Source organism: Argentina silus, assembly GCF_951799395.1.
Source record: "Argentina silus genome assembly, chromosome: X".
Classification (NCBI taxonomy): Eukaryota; Metazoa; Chordata; class Actinopteri; order Argentiniformes; family Argentinidae; genus Argentina; species Argentina silus.
Window position 1 is genome coordinate 25,872,451 of NC_139653.1, and position 19,172 is coordinate 25,891,622.

The 19,172-nt window shown below is 43.9% G+C and overlaps 1 protein-coding gene across 1 annotated transcript in view; it reads right to left on the reverse strand.

Moving 5' to 3' along the window:
• Positions 1-6,164: 6,164 nt before the first annotated feature.
• The window catches only part of grm5b (glutamate receptor, metabotropic 5b), a gene marked incomplete at both ends in the record, with an annotated part of 52,858 nt that continues 39,850 nt past the window's right edge, over positions 6,165-19,172 (reverse strand). Inside the window, 11 exons of the mRNA XM_083696271.1 lie at positions 6,165-7,146; positions 8,644-8,810; positions 8,985-9,293; positions 9,689-9,847; positions 11,533-11,719; positions 12,292-12,409; positions 16,476-16,602; positions 16,827-16,995; positions 17,298-17,422; positions 17,596-17,717; positions 18,594-18,829. Coding sequence (XP_083552397.1) covers positions 6,165-7,146; positions 8,644-8,810; positions 8,985-9,293; positions 9,689-9,847; positions 11,533-11,719; positions 12,292-12,409; positions 16,476-16,602; positions 16,827-16,995; positions 17,298-17,422; positions 17,596-17,717; positions 18,594-18,829 — 2,701 coding nt within the window. The remainder of the gene's footprint in view (positions 7,147-8,643; positions 8,811-8,984; positions 9,294-9,688; positions 9,848-11,532; positions 11,720-12,291; positions 12,410-16,475; positions 16,603-16,826; positions 16,996-17,297; positions 17,423-17,595; positions 17,718-18,593; positions 18,830-19,172) is intronic.

Here is a 19,172-nt window from a genome sequence, read left to right on the forward strand (position 1 = left end):
TGTGTGTGTGTGTGTGTGCATGCGTGTGAGAGAGAGGGAGACTGAGAGTGATTGTGTGGTGTACTGTGTGTGTGTGTGTGTGTGTGTGTGTGTGTGTGTGTGTGTGTGTGCATGCGTGTGAGAGAGGGAGACTGAGAGTGATTGTGTGGTGTACTGTGTGTGTGTGTGTGTGTGTGTGTGTGTGTGTGTGTGCATGCGTGTGAGAGAGAGGGAGACTGAGAGTGTACAATACAATTCTCATTTTAATGCCTTCCTCTCTCTCTTTCTCTCTCCCTTTCTCTCTCTGTCCTTTTCAAAGTTAAATTAAACTGGCCTCTCAGTGCCCCATCTGGTACAATTTCCTCATGCTGAATCAATTATAGAGAGAGAGAGAGAGAGAGAGAAATAAAAAGCATAGTAATTCTATTGCCTCTCTTAGTTTCTCCTCAATTGAATGAATGAAATGTATTTTGGTCTGATTCCTACCTGGTCCATTTTCCTCATCTAACGGCAGAGATGTCATCCTGACTGATAGCCAGGGCTTGCATATCAGTCCGTTTGGATGAGCTGTAGAGAGGGGAGGCCTCCATATCAGAGTTGATCATTGGCCACAGCTCCAGAGAGCATGTTTCCAATGAGGTTCTGGACACTCACAGAGCCAAACAAACAAATCATCATCATCATCATCATCATCTTCAGACACCTTGGTATGGCTGAGTCTGACTGTGGTAAAATGACAAGACTGTGAGAGGCGTGGAGGTAAATTCCAGGTTTTTAATAATTATTCAAAGGTACTCTGCAGTACATGTACACAATGGTTTTGTAAATGGCAACATTTCTCATTTCTTATACAACAGCACACAGCTGTATGTCAATAACAGAGGTCAGTGGTTCCATAACACCTTTGTTCCATATCATCACACAACTTAAATCTTTTTAATGACCCACCAAACAGATAGCCTAGATCACAACCCAAGAGGCCATCAGGGAAACACTGGCCTAGGCCTAGACTGCACTCATGCTCTTCCAGTAGAAAACTAAATAAAACATGTTTCTCAACAGCTGTAACCATATATTCTTACATTTTACAAAGCTGAATGAAACTACTTAATATATAACCAAATATCAACAAAAACCATCTCCAGTATCACATCAACAGCATCATATTACATTCTACAGTTCTGCACATCAGAAAACGCAGCAACAAATTTAAAATAAGCCCAAATATGTTACAAAAAGGAGAGTTGGCACTGAGTGGAGGAGCAGTTTTGTATGAAGTCATGAAAACCCTCTGGAAGTAATATGGACACCATTTACACAACACAGAAGAGCAGCGCTCTAGAGTCAGACTAGAGGAAAGCATGCCTTTGTCAGCCCCACTTCTCAGCAGAAAGACTCTCAGTGAAAGACTACGGGTGACAAAAATATGGAGATGCTACCAAAAACAACCATATCATTTCAAATACACAATTTATTAAAAACACATTGAGAGCACTTCAGATTGCATTTGAACCGCATTGTTAAGTTGGATTAATCCACCTTTCATAGGTCACAAAATAGAGGGTTTCAAATAAATTATGCTCAGTATTATGACTAATACGGCTGGTTTTGGTAACATCCCCAACACCTGTGCCATCAAAATGAAGTATCCCCCAAAGTACCTTATAGTACATTGAATTGTATGTATGTATTAGGATGTATTAGGGTTTTTAATAATAATGGTTCTGTTAATGTTCTGAATTAATAATCATGGTTCTGGAGTGATTAGAACACAGAAGCTTCTTGACTGATATGCAGATGAGCTGCCTTTGTCTACATAAGAATTCTAGTCAGGTCATCAACACTGTTGATAAAATCACAAGCAAATATAAGCTTGCTAATGAAATAATCATCAAAACAGAATTCAACGACAAAACATCATACACTTGATTATCTCAAGTGAGCAGGAAGAATGTAAACATCACTTTGATTCTAGGCAACATTCATCTTATTACTGACATCTCTACCATACTACTGAAAATAGAATCTCATTAGAATTATATTTATAATCAGGAATAAGAATTATACCATAAGATAATTATGGTATAATTTAGGACTTTCATAATAGTTTCCATTGTTGTAATTTATACAGTTACCCAAACATTGCAATCTAAGACCAATATTAGACACAGCATAAAACCATGTCCTGATGATGCATGTCCTGTCAACGATACCCCAGCTCAGTGTATTTTTGTGCCATCTCACTTTCATGTCTGTTCCTGGAGAGATTACATTGTCTCCCTCTTGAATATGGACATTTGTTATGAGGAGTTTTATGGCATGATACTGTCATCTGATATGTACAATTACTGAACCTTCATAGACATTCTGTGCAGTACATACAGTATACCACTTTCACTTTGCCACCCTCACACACTGTTATACTCTTATACCATGACGTCTCAAACGAAGCACACATTGGTTAAATGCTTTAGACTCTTAAATGAATATTCTATGAATAGGCCTTACTTAAGTAAACTCAACTTCTACCTTGCTCAGTTCAAATAACTTCGCCGTTTCAGTCTTTTGAGTGAGAGAACATAACCGCATGTACATATCAAAACATGGACGTGCTTGACTCAAATATAAAAAACCAACATTCAGGTCAGCAGCTCGTGACGTATACTGTACGTACAAAAATAGGGTTGACAATATCTCAGAAATTCAGCAACATAGAACTGCTCTTCATAACCCCAGGGCCATATTCAATCAAACCTGGTATCCAGAAGTTTCCGGGTGAGGCAGCAACAGCATTCTCCCTGCACTGTAGGAGAGTGAGTATTTGAATTGATATCCAGTTTCTTGTTTACACAGTAAACATGGTTCTCTTGCAATCAGGATGGGCAGGGGACAGGGGGACGGACGGACGGACGGGGGAAAGTTCTGTCTCACTGTGGAAACATCTGAGTACCCAGTATGTCTAAAGTTGTGAAAGCCCTATAACTGTTGAGTGCCTTTTCATACCCAAAAAGCTATCAATGACCTCAGATCAGCAGAGTTTTGTTTGGATCGAAAATCTCTTTTGTACCACATGGATTTACCATCCAGTATGTCAGATCTGAATAACACAGCACTCACACAGACAACTGCAAAAGCCTCCCCTTGCCCTGTTGACAAGGTGTACATGGGTTGCAGTAGCAGCAGTGCAGGTTGGTCAGAGAGGGAGTTTATCTGTTACCACTTCTTGAACCCAGTTTGCTGAACACTCTTTAGAAACACATAATCTTGCTTGTTCAGAATAGATGTTTGCTCAGTCCTTAGTTACAAATTCAGATTTTAGAGTAATTAAGAAGAGGGTGATGACAGCGTTGTTCATAGGAATCAGCCCTTAAAAGAGAATAGAATATGAGATGCTATGGTGGATTGAGTGTTTGTGCAAAGGCAGCATATGACTCTCTAACATATGACTCTCTAACACTGCCCAAGGGGACAGTAACAGACTTGACAGAAGTGCTGAAGTAAGCTCCTGCTACTCTCAGCTAATTTAAACACTGTTTCAATGACAACACAGCACAAAGCCCCTTCTCACTAAAATCTCACCACAAACGCAAGCCAATACTCTTTAGATGATGACCAGTTTAGTCTTTCACAAAATGTTGCAGTTCTCTGCATTGAAATAGGATGTTAATCACATAGTACAGCTGAAACAAAGCTACCTCTATCTCAACAATGCTTATCTCACTTACACTGTTTCAGCTCAAGAAATCTACTGCATACTCAAACCTTCTAAGTACTGTACAAGGAGATGAGTGTGTAGATGAGTAACTAAAACTGAAGCATGATTTGCACCGAATACAGATGTGTATACACAATACACTATATATGCGTATGGATAGTATTGCTTTACGTTTGAAAATCTGGAATATTTGTATAGAAAATTTTCAAAACAATAAAAACATTTTAGTTTTAGTTTTACGAAACCACTTCTTTCCCCACAAGCTACCCTCCCATGAAGCCCTAACCTTTTGGCACAATAATTATATTACTTTATATATGTATTTTTCTTTTCTTGAAGAATTACTAGACATTAGAATATGAACTGTCACTCTCACATTCAATGTAACACATTTTTGTACATATTGGTACCATATATGTCATAACATAGTCATTTTAAAAACATTTCTTAAAGTTGTAATTTTTTTTGTCCTTTTCTTACCTTTTTGAGAAGTAATTTGACTTGTTTTCATCTGAAACCGAACTGTCTTTGCATGCCCTTGTTATTTACATAATCATTATGTCTTAGAGAAATGGGTCAGTGGACAGTGACACTACAGAGTCAGAAACATTCCTACACCCTTATCTGATTCAGTTCTGTGTTTCTATCACTTTCTTAATTCCTCTAGATGTCTGTTAGATATTCCTGTTTTATTCATCCCCTCCTAGCTCTGGGGCTAAGAGGGTTACACAGCGCAAGATCAGTGTGGTAAAACATACCAGCCCTTCTGACACAATGTGCATGTCACATTGAGACCATTTGGTCGTCACTATGACAATGTCTGTCCAAGGTTGACATCAATGCCAGTGTGGTGGTGTGAGGGTTATTCACCTCAGTTCGAGTCAGGACTGTTTTCTAGCATGTACTGTAAGTCACTACTGTATTACTGCTCTAACTAAGGTCAGTGGTAGGAGCTGGAACCACAGTCCAATGCCTCCTCGAAGACTCACAGACAGAGAGGTATGAAAGGTTTGGTCCCAAACGCTTCAGGAATCATGTAGAAAATATACATTCAAACATCTGAAGGAAACATGACCAGAGTTAAAAATCAAAGAAACACAAGAAAGAGGATTGTGTGTGTGTGTGTGTGTGTGTGTGTGTGAGTGTGTGTGTGTGTGTGTGTGTGTGTGTGTGTGTGTGTGTGTAAGAAAGAAAGGGTGAGTTATAAAAAAAGGCTATGTCAAAAGTTCTTCAGTATTACATACTATACATGGTTAAGCAATGCACTTTTTTCAGAAGCATTTCTGATATTTTGCCAACTAGGCCAACCAAAGTATTTTTCCTCCAACAGCAAATATGTTGTGTGCGTGTGCGTGTGTGTGTGCGTGTGTGCATGTGTGCGTGCGTGCATGCGTGTGTGTTTGTGTGTTTTTGTTTGTGTGCTAGTCTATTCTAGTGATCAAAGATGCTCTCTCCAGCCCTTATGGTTATTCCTTGCATTTCCATAGCAGCAACAGCTACTCAGTGTCCTAGGGAGCTGAGGGTCTTCTCAGACACTACAGGCTCTATTTTCAGCTGTCAAGTCCAAACACAGGTGTATTGGGAATTTGTGTCTGCGTTAACTGGTGGCATAGCGCTGAAACGCTATCTTGCCTGTGGGCAGAGTAGCGGTAATAGAGGCATGGGTTAGGGTTAGGTCAAGTCAGGTCAAGTGCCATCAGGTGCGCTGAAAAATGATGGCCTTGAAAATAGCACTAACATTTCAGACACACACCCTTGCAACAACGCCAGCGCCCCTCGCCAGCACCCTCATTTCCACTAAGACTGTTTTTTACACCGTTAAAATATAGCCTCATATGTCAGTATGCAGGTATGTGTGTGTGTGTGTGTGTGTGTTTGCACTAAGTCATCTCTTATTAGTTGACAGCCACGTTAGTTTAAGGCCATTACCAAAACGAAGACCAAATACAAGTCAAACGAACAACCTCTGGCAGTACACCTAAACACCAAAAAGCTAACGGCCATTTTAGTCTTTGTTCTCAATCTGGACGACTCTAAAAACTACAATCACCTCTATTTGTCGCTCACTGAAAACATGTAAACACAAACACAGGCAAAGTGCAGTAACTGCCAAAATTATGAAACTAAGAAAAAGATAAAGCTCAGGATTGATATAAATTGTAACCACATAGTTAGACAGTATACTACCACATCTCCAATAATCTGCAAACTATTTATTTCGTTAGACAATTTAACTACTTTACTCCATTATTTTCAGTAGAAAAGTTTCGGCAGTTACTGCACTTTGGCTTTGCAGGGCAGAGCAGGCCTTTGCAGACTGATGACATCACACTCTGCTCAATGATATGTCCGTACTCTCCCTCGCACATCAAACTTCAGCTTCTCCGTCCTCCTCTAATCCCCTCTCCTCCCATAGGTAGAAGTGACTTTTCCTCTGTCCTCTTCTCCTCCACCTCTTCTCATTACCCTCTTACAGTGAGGAAGAGCTCTGGCTGTAGTGTCTCAGGGTGAGCCTGTCATACTTGGGCGAAGGGGGAGAGGGAGGAGAGTGGTTGGGGACAGGGGGCAGACATAGGGCAGACTCTGAAACCGGGGAGCCACTACCTGACCCCATAGAATCACGGAAGGGCGAGGGAGGAGTAAGAGCCATTAGCTCCTCTTCTAACACCGCCCTCCTCAAAGGAGACTCTGCAATGAGACCTCGCACAGGAGGGGGGGAGGCCTGGGGGTGAGGCAGGGAATGAGGGATGGAGTGAGGGTGAGGAAGGGGTTGAGGGAGGCAAGAGCGCCCTCCTGAGTTAGACTCTACAGGGGGGAGAGGTTGGACATCAGCGTAGGTGGTCAGGGTCGGTGGGAGGGGGAGGGGGAGCTCACGGGACAAAAGATAAGGGTCTGCTGGGCTTGAGGGTGTGTGTGTATGTGTGTGTGCATGTGTGTGTGAGTGCGTTGGGGATGGAGACAGCATCATACTGTTGAGCTCGCTGATGTTAGCGGTAAAACGGTTAACCACGCAGCTGATCTGATCCATCAGAGAACCCTGGGATGCTCCATCGCCCGTGACAACACATACATCACCCCCACTCATGTAGGACGGCACGCCCATCACCTGTGGCTCCTCCCCTATCCCAGCCCCTAGTCTCTGACTGACAGTGCTGATCGGTGAAGGAGTCTGAGGTCGGTAGGTAATTGGGTATCTCTCCTCGGCCTCTGAGAGGTCGTAGAGGGTCTTGCCTGTGTTGGTGTCAGGATGGGGTGGGAGGATGGGCAGGGGCAGGTGCGGGGGCAGGTCCCCTCCCCCACAGTAGCGTCCCTCTGGGGTCTTAGAGAAGGGCTTGATGACGGCTGTCTGGTTGTTCTCCTTCCTCTTGATGTGGAAGGACAGCCGCTGCCACAGGTGGTTACCACGGGAACCACGCTCTGTCTGTGCCCAGGAAACCGACTTCCCATTGGAGCTGCCACATGACAGGAGGAAATATGAGTATTACACAGTAACATTTTGTCTTAAAGTATTCTCATCTGGGGTTTACCTGGTGTCTACATGGTGTTAATCCCAATGCAGACTTTACAATATTCTAGGGCACACTGTCTGGCTCTGCAAGATTAACCTGACATCAACTAAATTATGCATTATGCATCTCAAAAAGAAACCAAAAAACAGTAATTCTGTCTTTATTTTTCTAAATAAGTAAATGTAGTTTCTAAGTGAGTAGCAGGTAAATAGTGAACAGTGAAGTAAAGCAGAACCAGCTCTCCCAAAACCACAGTTGACAGAGGAGGGGTATACAGAATCAGTGAGATAGATCTGTAAGTTAATAAAACAATTCCATTGTTTTTGAAACAACTCTACCAGTCAAACCTTTTTCAGTGAAAACAATCTATAAATAAGAGAATAAACATGATTTTTAAAAATACATATTACATATACAATTGTAATAACTTACATTAACCTACAACAGTTAGTTAAGTTACCCACATTAGCTTATAACTTACATAACTTACAACTCTATATTTTATATATTTCTATCATCCCTAATCCCTTTCTCTGTCACTATCTGCCTCCTCCTCCCCAGGTTCATTAGTGTGTTTGATCTATAAAAAACCTCTGATTAAATCCTGCAGACATAGCTGGGAGTATGAGAAATTCACCTACTGTATCCAAAACCCACACGCACCCACAAACGCAAGCACGCACAATCACACACACATTCACATGCACACACACGCACACACACACACACACACACACACGCGCGCACACACACACACACACACACACACACACACACACACACGAGTGAGATCTCAGTCAAGCGATATATAGGAGATATAGAGAGTGGCTGTGGCCTCAGTCAGTGCTCAAAGGAACTCAAAGGACAGAACCCTATGCCAGACTCAGCCCTATGCCAGACTCAGCCCTATGCCAGAAACACAGCCCTACCAATTACCGTCCTGTAGCACCCAGAGAAACAGGGGGAAGGAGTCAGAGAGGCGGAGAAAAAAGGTTTCAAAAGGGGCTGATTGAATCTTGCTTGCCAAGCGTTTGAGCTACTGTAACCTGCTGACGAACGAGAATGTCTTTTCTGTTCATTCTGTGGTTTGTCGTTCTTTTGTGTCGTTTGATCAATTGTGTCCCATTAGGCCCGGGAGCAGGTCCTTGTCTAAAAGCTGTTATACTGTATATACAGTATATATCCCTCTCTCTCCCTCCGTCTCTCTCTCTCTCTCTCTCCAAAAGGCCAGTGTGTATTGTCCTATCTGCAATTCAAAGGATAGGCAGACAGATAGACAGACTCATGGTGGCGTCACAGCACTAAGGAATTGATCCCTCAGTAGACCTCGAATTGAAATACGTAGGTCATAACTACAATGACCTCAGAGGAGCCATTACTGAAATGGTCACATCACACACACGCACACTCACGCACACATGCACACACGCACACACACACCTGAGTGTCTCGCCGGCTGAGCCCCTGCGTCTCCAGAGGTTCACCAGGCTGGAGGAGCGGCTGGCAGCAGACGAGGATTTGCCATCGCCCACATGCATGCGCACCACAGTGCTTGTAGTGAAGGCACTGCGCACATTACGCTCCGGCTTGGCCAGGATTATATACACCTGAGGACAGAGACATTACTCATCATAAGACATTCATAACGCCTGCATAACCCTACACATCACCCTCTGGCAGCACTACATGCCACCTGGCATACTCCCACAGTATCTCTGAGCTTGTGAAGCTTTCATCAGCGTTTAAACCAAAGATCAAATAAAATGTGATTGTGATGTTACCTTGGGTGCAAACATACAGCAGAGTGCCACTGTGGCACTGAGACTGACACTGAAGCACATGGTGATGATCTTGTAGTTGGAGCCAAAGTAGATGGGCACAAAGGCCAACCATATGATACAGGTGGTGTACATGGTGAAGGCGATATATTTGGCCTCGTTGAAGTTGGCTGGGACGTTGCGGGTCTTAAACGCATAGAAGGTACAGCTCAGGATGAGCAGGCCGTTGTAGCCTAGTGGCGCCACCACTCCCAGGTTGGTAGTATTGCAGATCAGGTTCACCTGCCTGATACTGGGGTAGTCATGAATGACCTGCAGGTAGGAGTAGGACCGTTAGTCATATAGACTCTCTCTCTCTCTCTCTCTCTCTCTCTCTCTCTCACACACACACACACACACACACACACACACACACACACACACACACACACACATACACACACACACACGCGCAAGGTTGTATAGGTATTGGAATGCATGTATTCAGAATACACATTCAAAACACATTTTGTAATAAGTATTCAGTATTCTGGTATGATACATAAAAAAATGGGTATTCAGCCTACAGACACACAATAACTCACACACACAAAAACAAACACACACACACACACACACACACACAAACACACACTCTCTCTAACACACACACACACACACACACACACACACACACACACACACACACACACACACACACACACTACCTTTGGAGGCTCCATGAGGAACAGTGCCACTATGATGCCCAGTTGCAGTAGTATGAGTAGAGAGGAGATGACCAGCTGGGCACAGGCTGACATGAAGCGAGGCTTCTTAGTACAAATCTTCTTCTTACTGCCTGCCAGGATCCGCGCTATACGATTGGTCTAGAATCATCACAACATAGTGAAACAATGAATGCATAACATGTACATGGAGTTTATAATGTAGGTTCAGAAAGAGAGTTATGGTCAACAAGATGACGCGACTCCACCACGCACATGCACCTGCTCAACTAATCAGCCCCACATAATATATGAACAACACTCAGCCTCACCTCATTGTATTTTCTGATATTTGCGTAAGTCTACACTGATGCTGCCCTTCTGTGCTGCCATGGACACCGTGGAGTGTAAGGAAAATTAGTTTGCCGAGCTTGCCGTCCCGAATCCCCTGCCATAGATCCGGACCCTGCTGCCCCCTACCTGGCTCTGACCAGCCTGGTTCGAGGTCGCACCAAGGCTCACCGGCCTCTGCTTCTCGCCGGCCCCTGCTTCTCGCAGTCTCCTCAACCTGACAATTTTCCCCCCTCCTTCTCCTGCTGCTGCTTGGGGCTTCGGGCTCAACTGTGTCTCGAAATCCAACTGGTTCCAGGTCCTTGCCACAGGATCGGATCAAAGAGGGCTCTCCTTTCTCTCCTTAGCCAACTGAATTTTGCCCCAGGGCCGCCCCTTCATTTCCCACCTGCTTGCCCTCGCCTCCTCCGTCCGAGAGCTGGTCAGTGGTTCTGACTGACCATGTGGTCCCTGCCTTGCGCAGTGGAACCGTGTGTCATTCTTTTACGACAAGTGTGTCTTGTGCCCCGAGGACATCCAGCTCTTCACCGAGGCAGCTCCCTCGGTCAGATTTGGCGGCTATTACCAGGGTCGCTGGTTCGCTGCTCCCTGGCCGCCAGAGTTCGCTTCCGTATCCGGTTCTGCTGCCTCCTCAACGCTTTTCTACCTCATTGTTGTGGCCGCATTCCCTTGGGATGTCACTAGTCCAAAAAATCTATCCTCCTCATCATTCCACCATCATTACGCACCCCCCTTCCCTAACTTCGATCTTCTGACTCCTTCTTACGTAACGCATGCCCGGCAGGCACTACACCACCATCAAAGTACACCTCAGCGGCATGCAATTTATCTACAAACTAATTTACGGTGCCCATTGCACAGTCATTATGCACCTGCAAGCAGCACTCCTACTTAAAAGCATTTATAAACAGCTACCCCACAGTGTACTAGGCTACCAATCACACTTGAAAACCTCACAGCTTGCATCAGTTTTCTACGTTGCTGAGAGATCACTACCAATGAGCACAGCTTCAATTTATCCGTGCACATCGGACCTGATCAAACTAGATCCCAGACCATACAGTATCACATCAAACACACCACTTTCATCATCTACCGCTCTCCACGCACTTTAACCACATGCGCCTCTTTTCACAGAAAACGGTCATCCTACCACTAGACATTGGTCCCAAGCCCACCTCAGTATCAAAACCATCTTGAGAATTGCGTTCTTTCATCTCCACAATATAGCTAAGATTAGCCATTTTGTATTATTTAGTGATGCAAAAGTTGATTCACGGTTTTGTACAGTATCCTCGCGACTTGATTACTGTAATGCGTTTTTATCTGGCTACCCAAACTCTTACAAAATACAGCTGCTAGAGTCCTTACTAGAACCAAAAGGTATGATCACTACCTCTTACCCTAACCTCCAACCTACGGTATCTAACTCCCTACCCCCTTAACCCCCTTACCCACCTAAATCCTACCACCTACATGTACCTCTTCCCCCCTACCTTGGTGACCAGTGCTGAGTAGCTCATGGCTGGGCTCAGGCCTATGCCCAGGCGCTGTAGGTAGCAGTGGACAGCATGGGGCTTGGCAATGAGGGTGAAGGTACACAGGTAGCCCAGGCAGATGCCCGCCAGGATGATGTAACACAGCTCACGACTGGAGGACTTCACCACCGGAGTGTCCCGGAACCTACAGATACACAGTTGCACCATTTACTTACACTACATATTTATACCCAGGAGTATACTCAATAAACACCTTTTAAAGGAGTACGATAGTTTCTCGGAAATCTGCCACCTCTGGCCACCACGGTGAAATTCAGTTCGAAGTTCCAAACAACATCCTCACTAATAATAATATAAACCCCCGAGATGGACTTGCAGTGTCGGACATTACATGTTTCTGCATGCGCTCGCACCAGAGACAATAAGGCTAAAATCGTCCAATCCCCAAGAACACCCCTGACCATAAGAACATGTTTGTATATAAACCAAGTATCGGTAGGACACTCTATTTTAGAACGTGCTTTCACTGGACCAAAACAGTATTCGTAAATGAAATATTTCTCATTCCCTGATCGCTAGCATTAGGAAGCTTTTAGAAAGCTGGAATGTTACATACTGACCTTTAACAAAAAATAATGTTTGTGCTGGGATAAAAGACTAGGGATCAAAATAGAAAAGGTTTAGGACAGATCTGAACATTTGCAATCTTAATTTTCAATTGACATTTTCCAGTTGTAAATCGAGGAGAGTTGTTACCTGATGAAGATTGCGGTGACAAAGAGTGTTGCCATGAGCCCCAGACAGGCGAAGACCACCGCAGCAATAGGCTCAGGGTCTCCCCACCTCAAGTACTCTACTGGGATAGGGTCGCAGCCTGGGGAAGGGAGTGGTGGGGGACAGGGGGTAGAGAGGGAGATTAAACAAATATAGCCAGGATTACATTTTCTGTCCCTCTTACTTCAACCCTCTCTCTCTTAATCCCCCACCCCCTCCCTCCTGGGCTGTGAGATAAGTCTCATTAATTAAAGGGACAGTTCTAATTACGTTCCAGTGTAACGCTCGGTGAAATTACCACCCGGTAGGTCAGAAGGAGACAGAACACTGGGGATATGACTGACTGACTGACTGACTGACTGACTGACTGACTGACTGACTGACTGACTGACTGACTGACTGACTGACTGACTGACTGACTGACTGACTGACAGACAGACAGACACACAGACACACAGACACACAGACACACACACACACACACACACACACACACACACACACACACACACACACACACCCCCCCAAGACACCAGGTGAGACAGAACACTGCTGCCATTAAAAAGGATGGAGTAATTTAACGGCCCTGTCTTTACAACAGTCTACATATCTTATTTAATCAGTAATGTTGTTAAATTTGGGGACATAAACAGTCTAATTGCTGAGCGGGAGCAGAGAAGCCATTAAGAGAGACAGTGACTTAGAGTCTGCAGTAGGTCACTGGAGCACTCTGGTTAGTCATCCCAGTTTCAAACGCTCTGGAAAAAATGCTGGGTTATTAAGGCAACCCAACCGCTGGGTTACATTCATTGGGTCAATATTGAAGCTTGGTTATTTTCTGTGACCCAGCATTGCTGAGTTGCAGCATAACAAAACTTAAGTAACTGTCACCATCACATGGCTGTTGTCTTTGAAAGTCTCTCACTTTTCCACAGACTAATGTGTCAAACAATGTATGTGTTAACAATATTATGACAACTTTATGCCAAAATATAAACAAATAATAACACAATAAGGAACACCTACGAGAGAATGCTGTTCACTGACTATAGTTCAGCATTTAACACCATTGCTCCCTCGAGGCTTGTTACCAAGCTCAGGGACCTGGGTCTAAACACCTCCCTATGCAACTGGATCCTGAACTTCCTGACGGGCAGACCCCAGGTGGTGAGGAGAGGCAGCAACACCTCCTCCACACTGACTCTCAACACAGAAGGGCCCCCAGGGCTGTGTGCTCAGTCGCCTGTACTCCCTGTTCACCCATGACTGTGTGGCCACGCACAACTCCAACTCCATCATCAAGTTTGCTGACCTGCAGAGAGGAGCCATGACAACAACTTCTCCCTCAACTTCAGTAAAACAAAGGAGATGGATGGTGACTACAGGAAGCAGCAGGGACACACACCCTCATCCACATCAATGGGGCTCAAGTGGAGAGGGTCAGTAGCTTTAAGTTCCTCTGTTTACACATCACTGAGAACTTGATCCTCGCCAACTTCTATAGGTAACCCATGACCGCAGGGCTCTACAGAGGGTGGTGAAAAGTGCCCAGTACATCACAGGGAGCGAGCCCCCAGCCATACTATTCCATTTACTCCAGGAGGTGTCAGGTGTCTACTTCATGCTGTGTTCTCTCTGCTACTGTGTGGCAAACAGTACCGGTAGGAGCTTCTACCACCAAGCTATAAGACTTTTGAACTGATACACCCAGCTGCCCAGCAGCACTACCTACTGCTCACCTGCATTAGAGACCACTTGCACTCACCCCTGTACACACACACACACACACACACACACACACACACACACACACACACACACACACAGACACACCCACACAGACACACCCACACAGACACACCCACACAGACACACCCACTTCCATCATTGCTGCTATATTATATTTATACTATTTATCTGTATATATTGCACCCAAGGCTACACTTATCGTTTGACTGTTATTACTATTGATAGTATATTGTGTATGGTATTGTTATTATTGTATTGTTGTTATTTTTATTTTATTCCTATCACTGCACTGTTGAGAGGTAGCTCGAACTAAGCATTTCGTTTACAGCTGTATCCTTTGCACATGATAAATAACCTTTGATTTAATTTAACTAGCTAACCTTTGCTAGTTGAATTGTTCCAGCTCTATCATATTTAGCTATTTAATTACTGCATAAGTAACGTTAGCTACCTGTGCATGTGTGCTTGTGATAATTATACTAAGGTGTCCCCCTTGAATTTCTTTCATATTTCTCAAGAATTTGCCATTCTGCATGGAGTGGAGAACCAGCCACAGGGACATTCATCATGTCTATGCCATATCAAGACCGCCTCTTAGATGATCTTACATTTTGTTTCTGTTCCATTTCACAACCGTTAAAATAAAGCCTGTATCAACAATTTGTCATTATTGGCATGATGTGTTATTTTAACAATGCAATTTAGGTCCTAATGTCTTAGACTGTCTACGTGTTAGTGAAACAGGGTTGGTTATTCTTCCAATTCCCATTTCAGAAATTGTAATGGTTATGTATTCAGATTGGTTGGTTGAATTATCATGTTGATTACTCTGCCCCAGTCGACATTCACAAGCAAGCAATCTATGCTACAGCAGTCAACATCCTGGTGCCTGCTGCACATTATGTGCTCAATCCTGCCGATTGTCAGAATAAAGACACAGAACTACACCTGTGTATTTATTCAGGAGGTCCCTTTGAGAGCAAGGTCTCTTTTTGCCCTGATTACAAAATATATACACATCACTATTATTTAAAGGCAATACCATTTTTCTACAGACAACAATCAATTATAACAACAGCACTGAGGAATCCTTAATCAAGTTCCTAAAATTGCTCAATGATACTAAAGCAGCAAGTCTTAGTGTATCATGCAGGTCATTCCATGTTCGAAGAGCACAATGACTAAAGGCAGTTCTACCTAGCTCAGAGTAGACATGTGGGACCTCGAGGATTAACCAAACTTGAGACTGTGTCTGAGTACTAGGTCTCCAGGTGATAAGGGATATAAGATAGTATGGGAGTTTATGGAGAATTCCTTTATACAGTACATACAAGGAGGTACCATTCAAGATCTGGGAGGTACATTCAAATGGCTGAATGGAACAGGAGAAACCGTTTGTTCCCACATCGTCATTACAGGTCTTACAGCCCTGCCAGTAGACAGAAAGCACTTAGTGTTCTGAAGGACTCTCCTACAGCTGTTAAACAAGTGTTCTCAACCCCGCCCCCCCCCCTCTCTTTATCGCTCTATCATGTATATAGTGTACACCCACAACGTCTAGCCTCATTTCACAGCCTCTAGCCTCATTTCACAGCCTCTAGCCTCATTTCACAGCCTCTAGCCTCATTGCCATTTAGTCTCACACAGCCTACAAGATGTATTGTTCTGCTGCTCTTTTTTGTAAATTTGTAAATTTGTTATTGCTATTTTGTAAATGTCTTGTCAATATTTGCAATTTGTTTTTTATGTCCATGCACCAACCTCACCAAGTCAATTTCCTGTATGTGCAAATATACTTGGCCAAATAAAAGAATTCTGATTCTGATTCTGATTCTGATCTCTAGTTTCTCTCCTTTAATTTTAGAGCACCTTCTCCAGTAAAGTATTGAATGGGTGTAAGCAGCTAAGATGGTCTCATGTTTAATGGCGGTTGGTGAGGAGCTGTATCATGAACAGTTGCATACATTACAGAACAATATCCACAGCTCTAAACCAATAGAGGGAAAATTGCCACTAAAATAAATTTGCATAGAAAATGTCCCTCAATACAGAATAATTAAAACATTGGTGACCATGCCAGTATCAAATTAACAGAGTGGGGGAGGGGAGGGAGTGTGGGAGGAGGTGATCAGTAGGCCAGTCTCTCTGGTTTAATTGGTTGCTAATTGAGTTTCTAACATCCATAAGGCTCCAAGGAATATCAGACAGGCATTTCTCTGTTAAATCCCATTTACCCTTTGACCAACCACACATGCATACACAGGCTCACACACACACACGCACACACAGACACACACAGACACACAGACACAGAGACACAGAGACACACACACACACACACACACACACACACACACACACACACACACAAACCCACCAGTGCAACAGAGAGTTGTCCAACATAGTTGTGTGTGTACCTGTGAGATCATCTGTAGGCCAGGAGCCCAGCTCACAGGCTCGGCAGGTGTACTCATCAAACACAAATTCATTCTCCTTACAGAGAGTACATGTCCAACAGCAGCTCACCTCGCCTTTACGGATGACCTAGGAGAGACACACACACACACACACACACACACACACACCTTTCAGTGACATACAAACACAATATCTAAATAAGGCATCAAGACAGTTAATCAGGAAGTAACTGTCTGTGTCCTTGTTGATCTATTAAAAATGGAAGGTATGGCATGTGGTGTGTGTGTGTGTGTGTGTGTGTGTGTGTGTGTGTGTGTGTGTGTGTGTGTGTGTGTGTGTGTGTGCCTTACCTTTATCTGTCCTTTGTCACAGGGTTCGCTGCAGACTGATTTGATGATGGTGTCTTGGCTGGCCCAGATCTCATCATCATCGATCCTCAGCCCTCTGCTATCCCAGGTCCCAACATTTATGTAGTCATAGTAGTCCTTCCCCATCTTCTTAAAGTTCATAATCTCATATCTGTGATACACAACAACACACACACACACACACAAATACACCCACACACACAAAACACACACACACACACACACACACACACACGTACAGGCAAAGGAGACAGAACTTCATAACCTATTGATTGATTGATTGATTATAACAGACAACATACAGTACAGTACATACCATATATACATGCATTGCTAGATACATCAATTGAATACATCAAGCTTATCTATCAATCAAACAAGCTTGACCCTCTCCTGACACTTGCACACACACAAACACAAACACAAACACACACACACACACACACACCCTACCTGCCAGGTGAGTCTCCGTTCTCGTCAAATAGGATTCCTTCTCCAGATACGCCTGTGAAGTTGGTCTTCATGAGGAAATCCAGAAGTGTGGCGCCATCTATAGGCCTCATGGCATCACACAGCCCCTGGACACAATGATTATCGTCATAATCATCAGAACATTGACTATGGATTAAACATACAGTAGAAGTCTAAGACTTGGACACTAGAAACCAAGGGTTCTATACGCCACCAAAAAGGCTTCTTCAAAGGGTCAACAGGGACAAGCTGAAGAAACCATTCACGTGATAGCACCCACCTGGTACCCCGGACACAGTGACCGCTGCATATTATGGAGTCCATATGCCATTGAGTAGATGGCATTGATGACAAATCCCATTTTAGTGTCCTGGGCATACTGCTGTCTCAAAGACTCGCGCTCTGGAGAAAAGAAGGTAGGGGTGAGGGAGAAAAAAAGGGAAAAAGGGAAAGAGAGTGAAGGGTGTGGGAGAGAGAGAAAGGTGAATCAGAACAACATGTTTTGCCTTTATGAAACACAACCTGCTTTTCAAACTTCAAACACCCTGTCTTTCTTCTCTCCCCTACTCATCCTTCTCTTCCATCTCCACACCATTTCGATCTCCACACCTGTCCTCTCAATCTCTTTCAGTTCAGTTCATTTCTATTCCACTTTCCCTTTTCATTAGACATCACACACAGAGAGTTCTGTGTATGAATGGTAAGAATGAGCGAGAGAGAGAGAGAAAGAGAGAGAAAGAGAGGAGGGGGAGCACTCTCAGACATGAAGGAGATTTCCAGATGTAAGGGGGTCTGAATATAGCAGTGTGTGTGTGTGTGTGTGTGTGTGTGTGTGTGTGTGTGTGTGTGTGTGTGTGTGTGTGTATGAGCGCATGCATGCGTGCCTGTGTGCGTGCGTGCGTGTGAGTGGGTGTAGTTGGATTAGCATAAGAATAGCCTTATATCGAAGCACACTGCTTACACTGCTACACAAACATTTTGAGAACCTAGTTGAATATGCAGATGTATGAATGAACACATAAAAGTGTGAATGTGCAGGATGCTGAATGAAAGAGAGTCCTGGTCCAGTTCCAATGAGTGGGCAGTTGATCTGATCAGAAGGAAAGCTTCTGCTTTTTACACTACTGTTTTTCCCTTCTCATTCCTGGCTGCTACTTCATAGATAATTTGTTATAGTCCCAGGTGTGATTCAGTCATCTCACTTAAAGCAGAAAGGAATTGCCGTGTTTTCACACAATGTGTGTGTATGTATGTGTGTATGTGTGCGGGTCAACTCACTGCTACAGGTGCGGTTGAACTTGTTGCTCTCCTGCGGGTGTCCTTTCAGTCGGCAGTGGAAACGGTGTTGCCAGAACTCAGGGAACCAAGGGTTGCGGAGGTTGTTGTCGGGGCGCAGTTTGAGATAATACTCATCAAACCACTTAACATCAGCAGACTGCAGCTTAATCGTGATTCCACCTGCTGCCTCACGGACATAACCATCTGTCACATCATACCTGTCTGCCCAGCCATCACTGCAGGGAGAGACAGACACACAGAAGGGAAACATAAGAATATGCTAGGGAATGTTGGAGAAAGGTTGAGAAAATGAAAGGAACATCAGGTTAGATATAAATACATACCAATACCTGTAATATAGAGTATCGATTATCAGATGCATGTGTGTTATATGTGTGATGGGGTATAAGCTGACATAAAGTTGGAGCATGGGCACTTACATGTCACTGGACATTTGTTTTAGATCATAACCTGCTGTGTACATAATTTACTCTCCTCCAATGACCAACACAAAAGAGCCTCGACTACCTGGCACTACACACTGGCACTACACATGCACACTCACATTCTCATCACTTT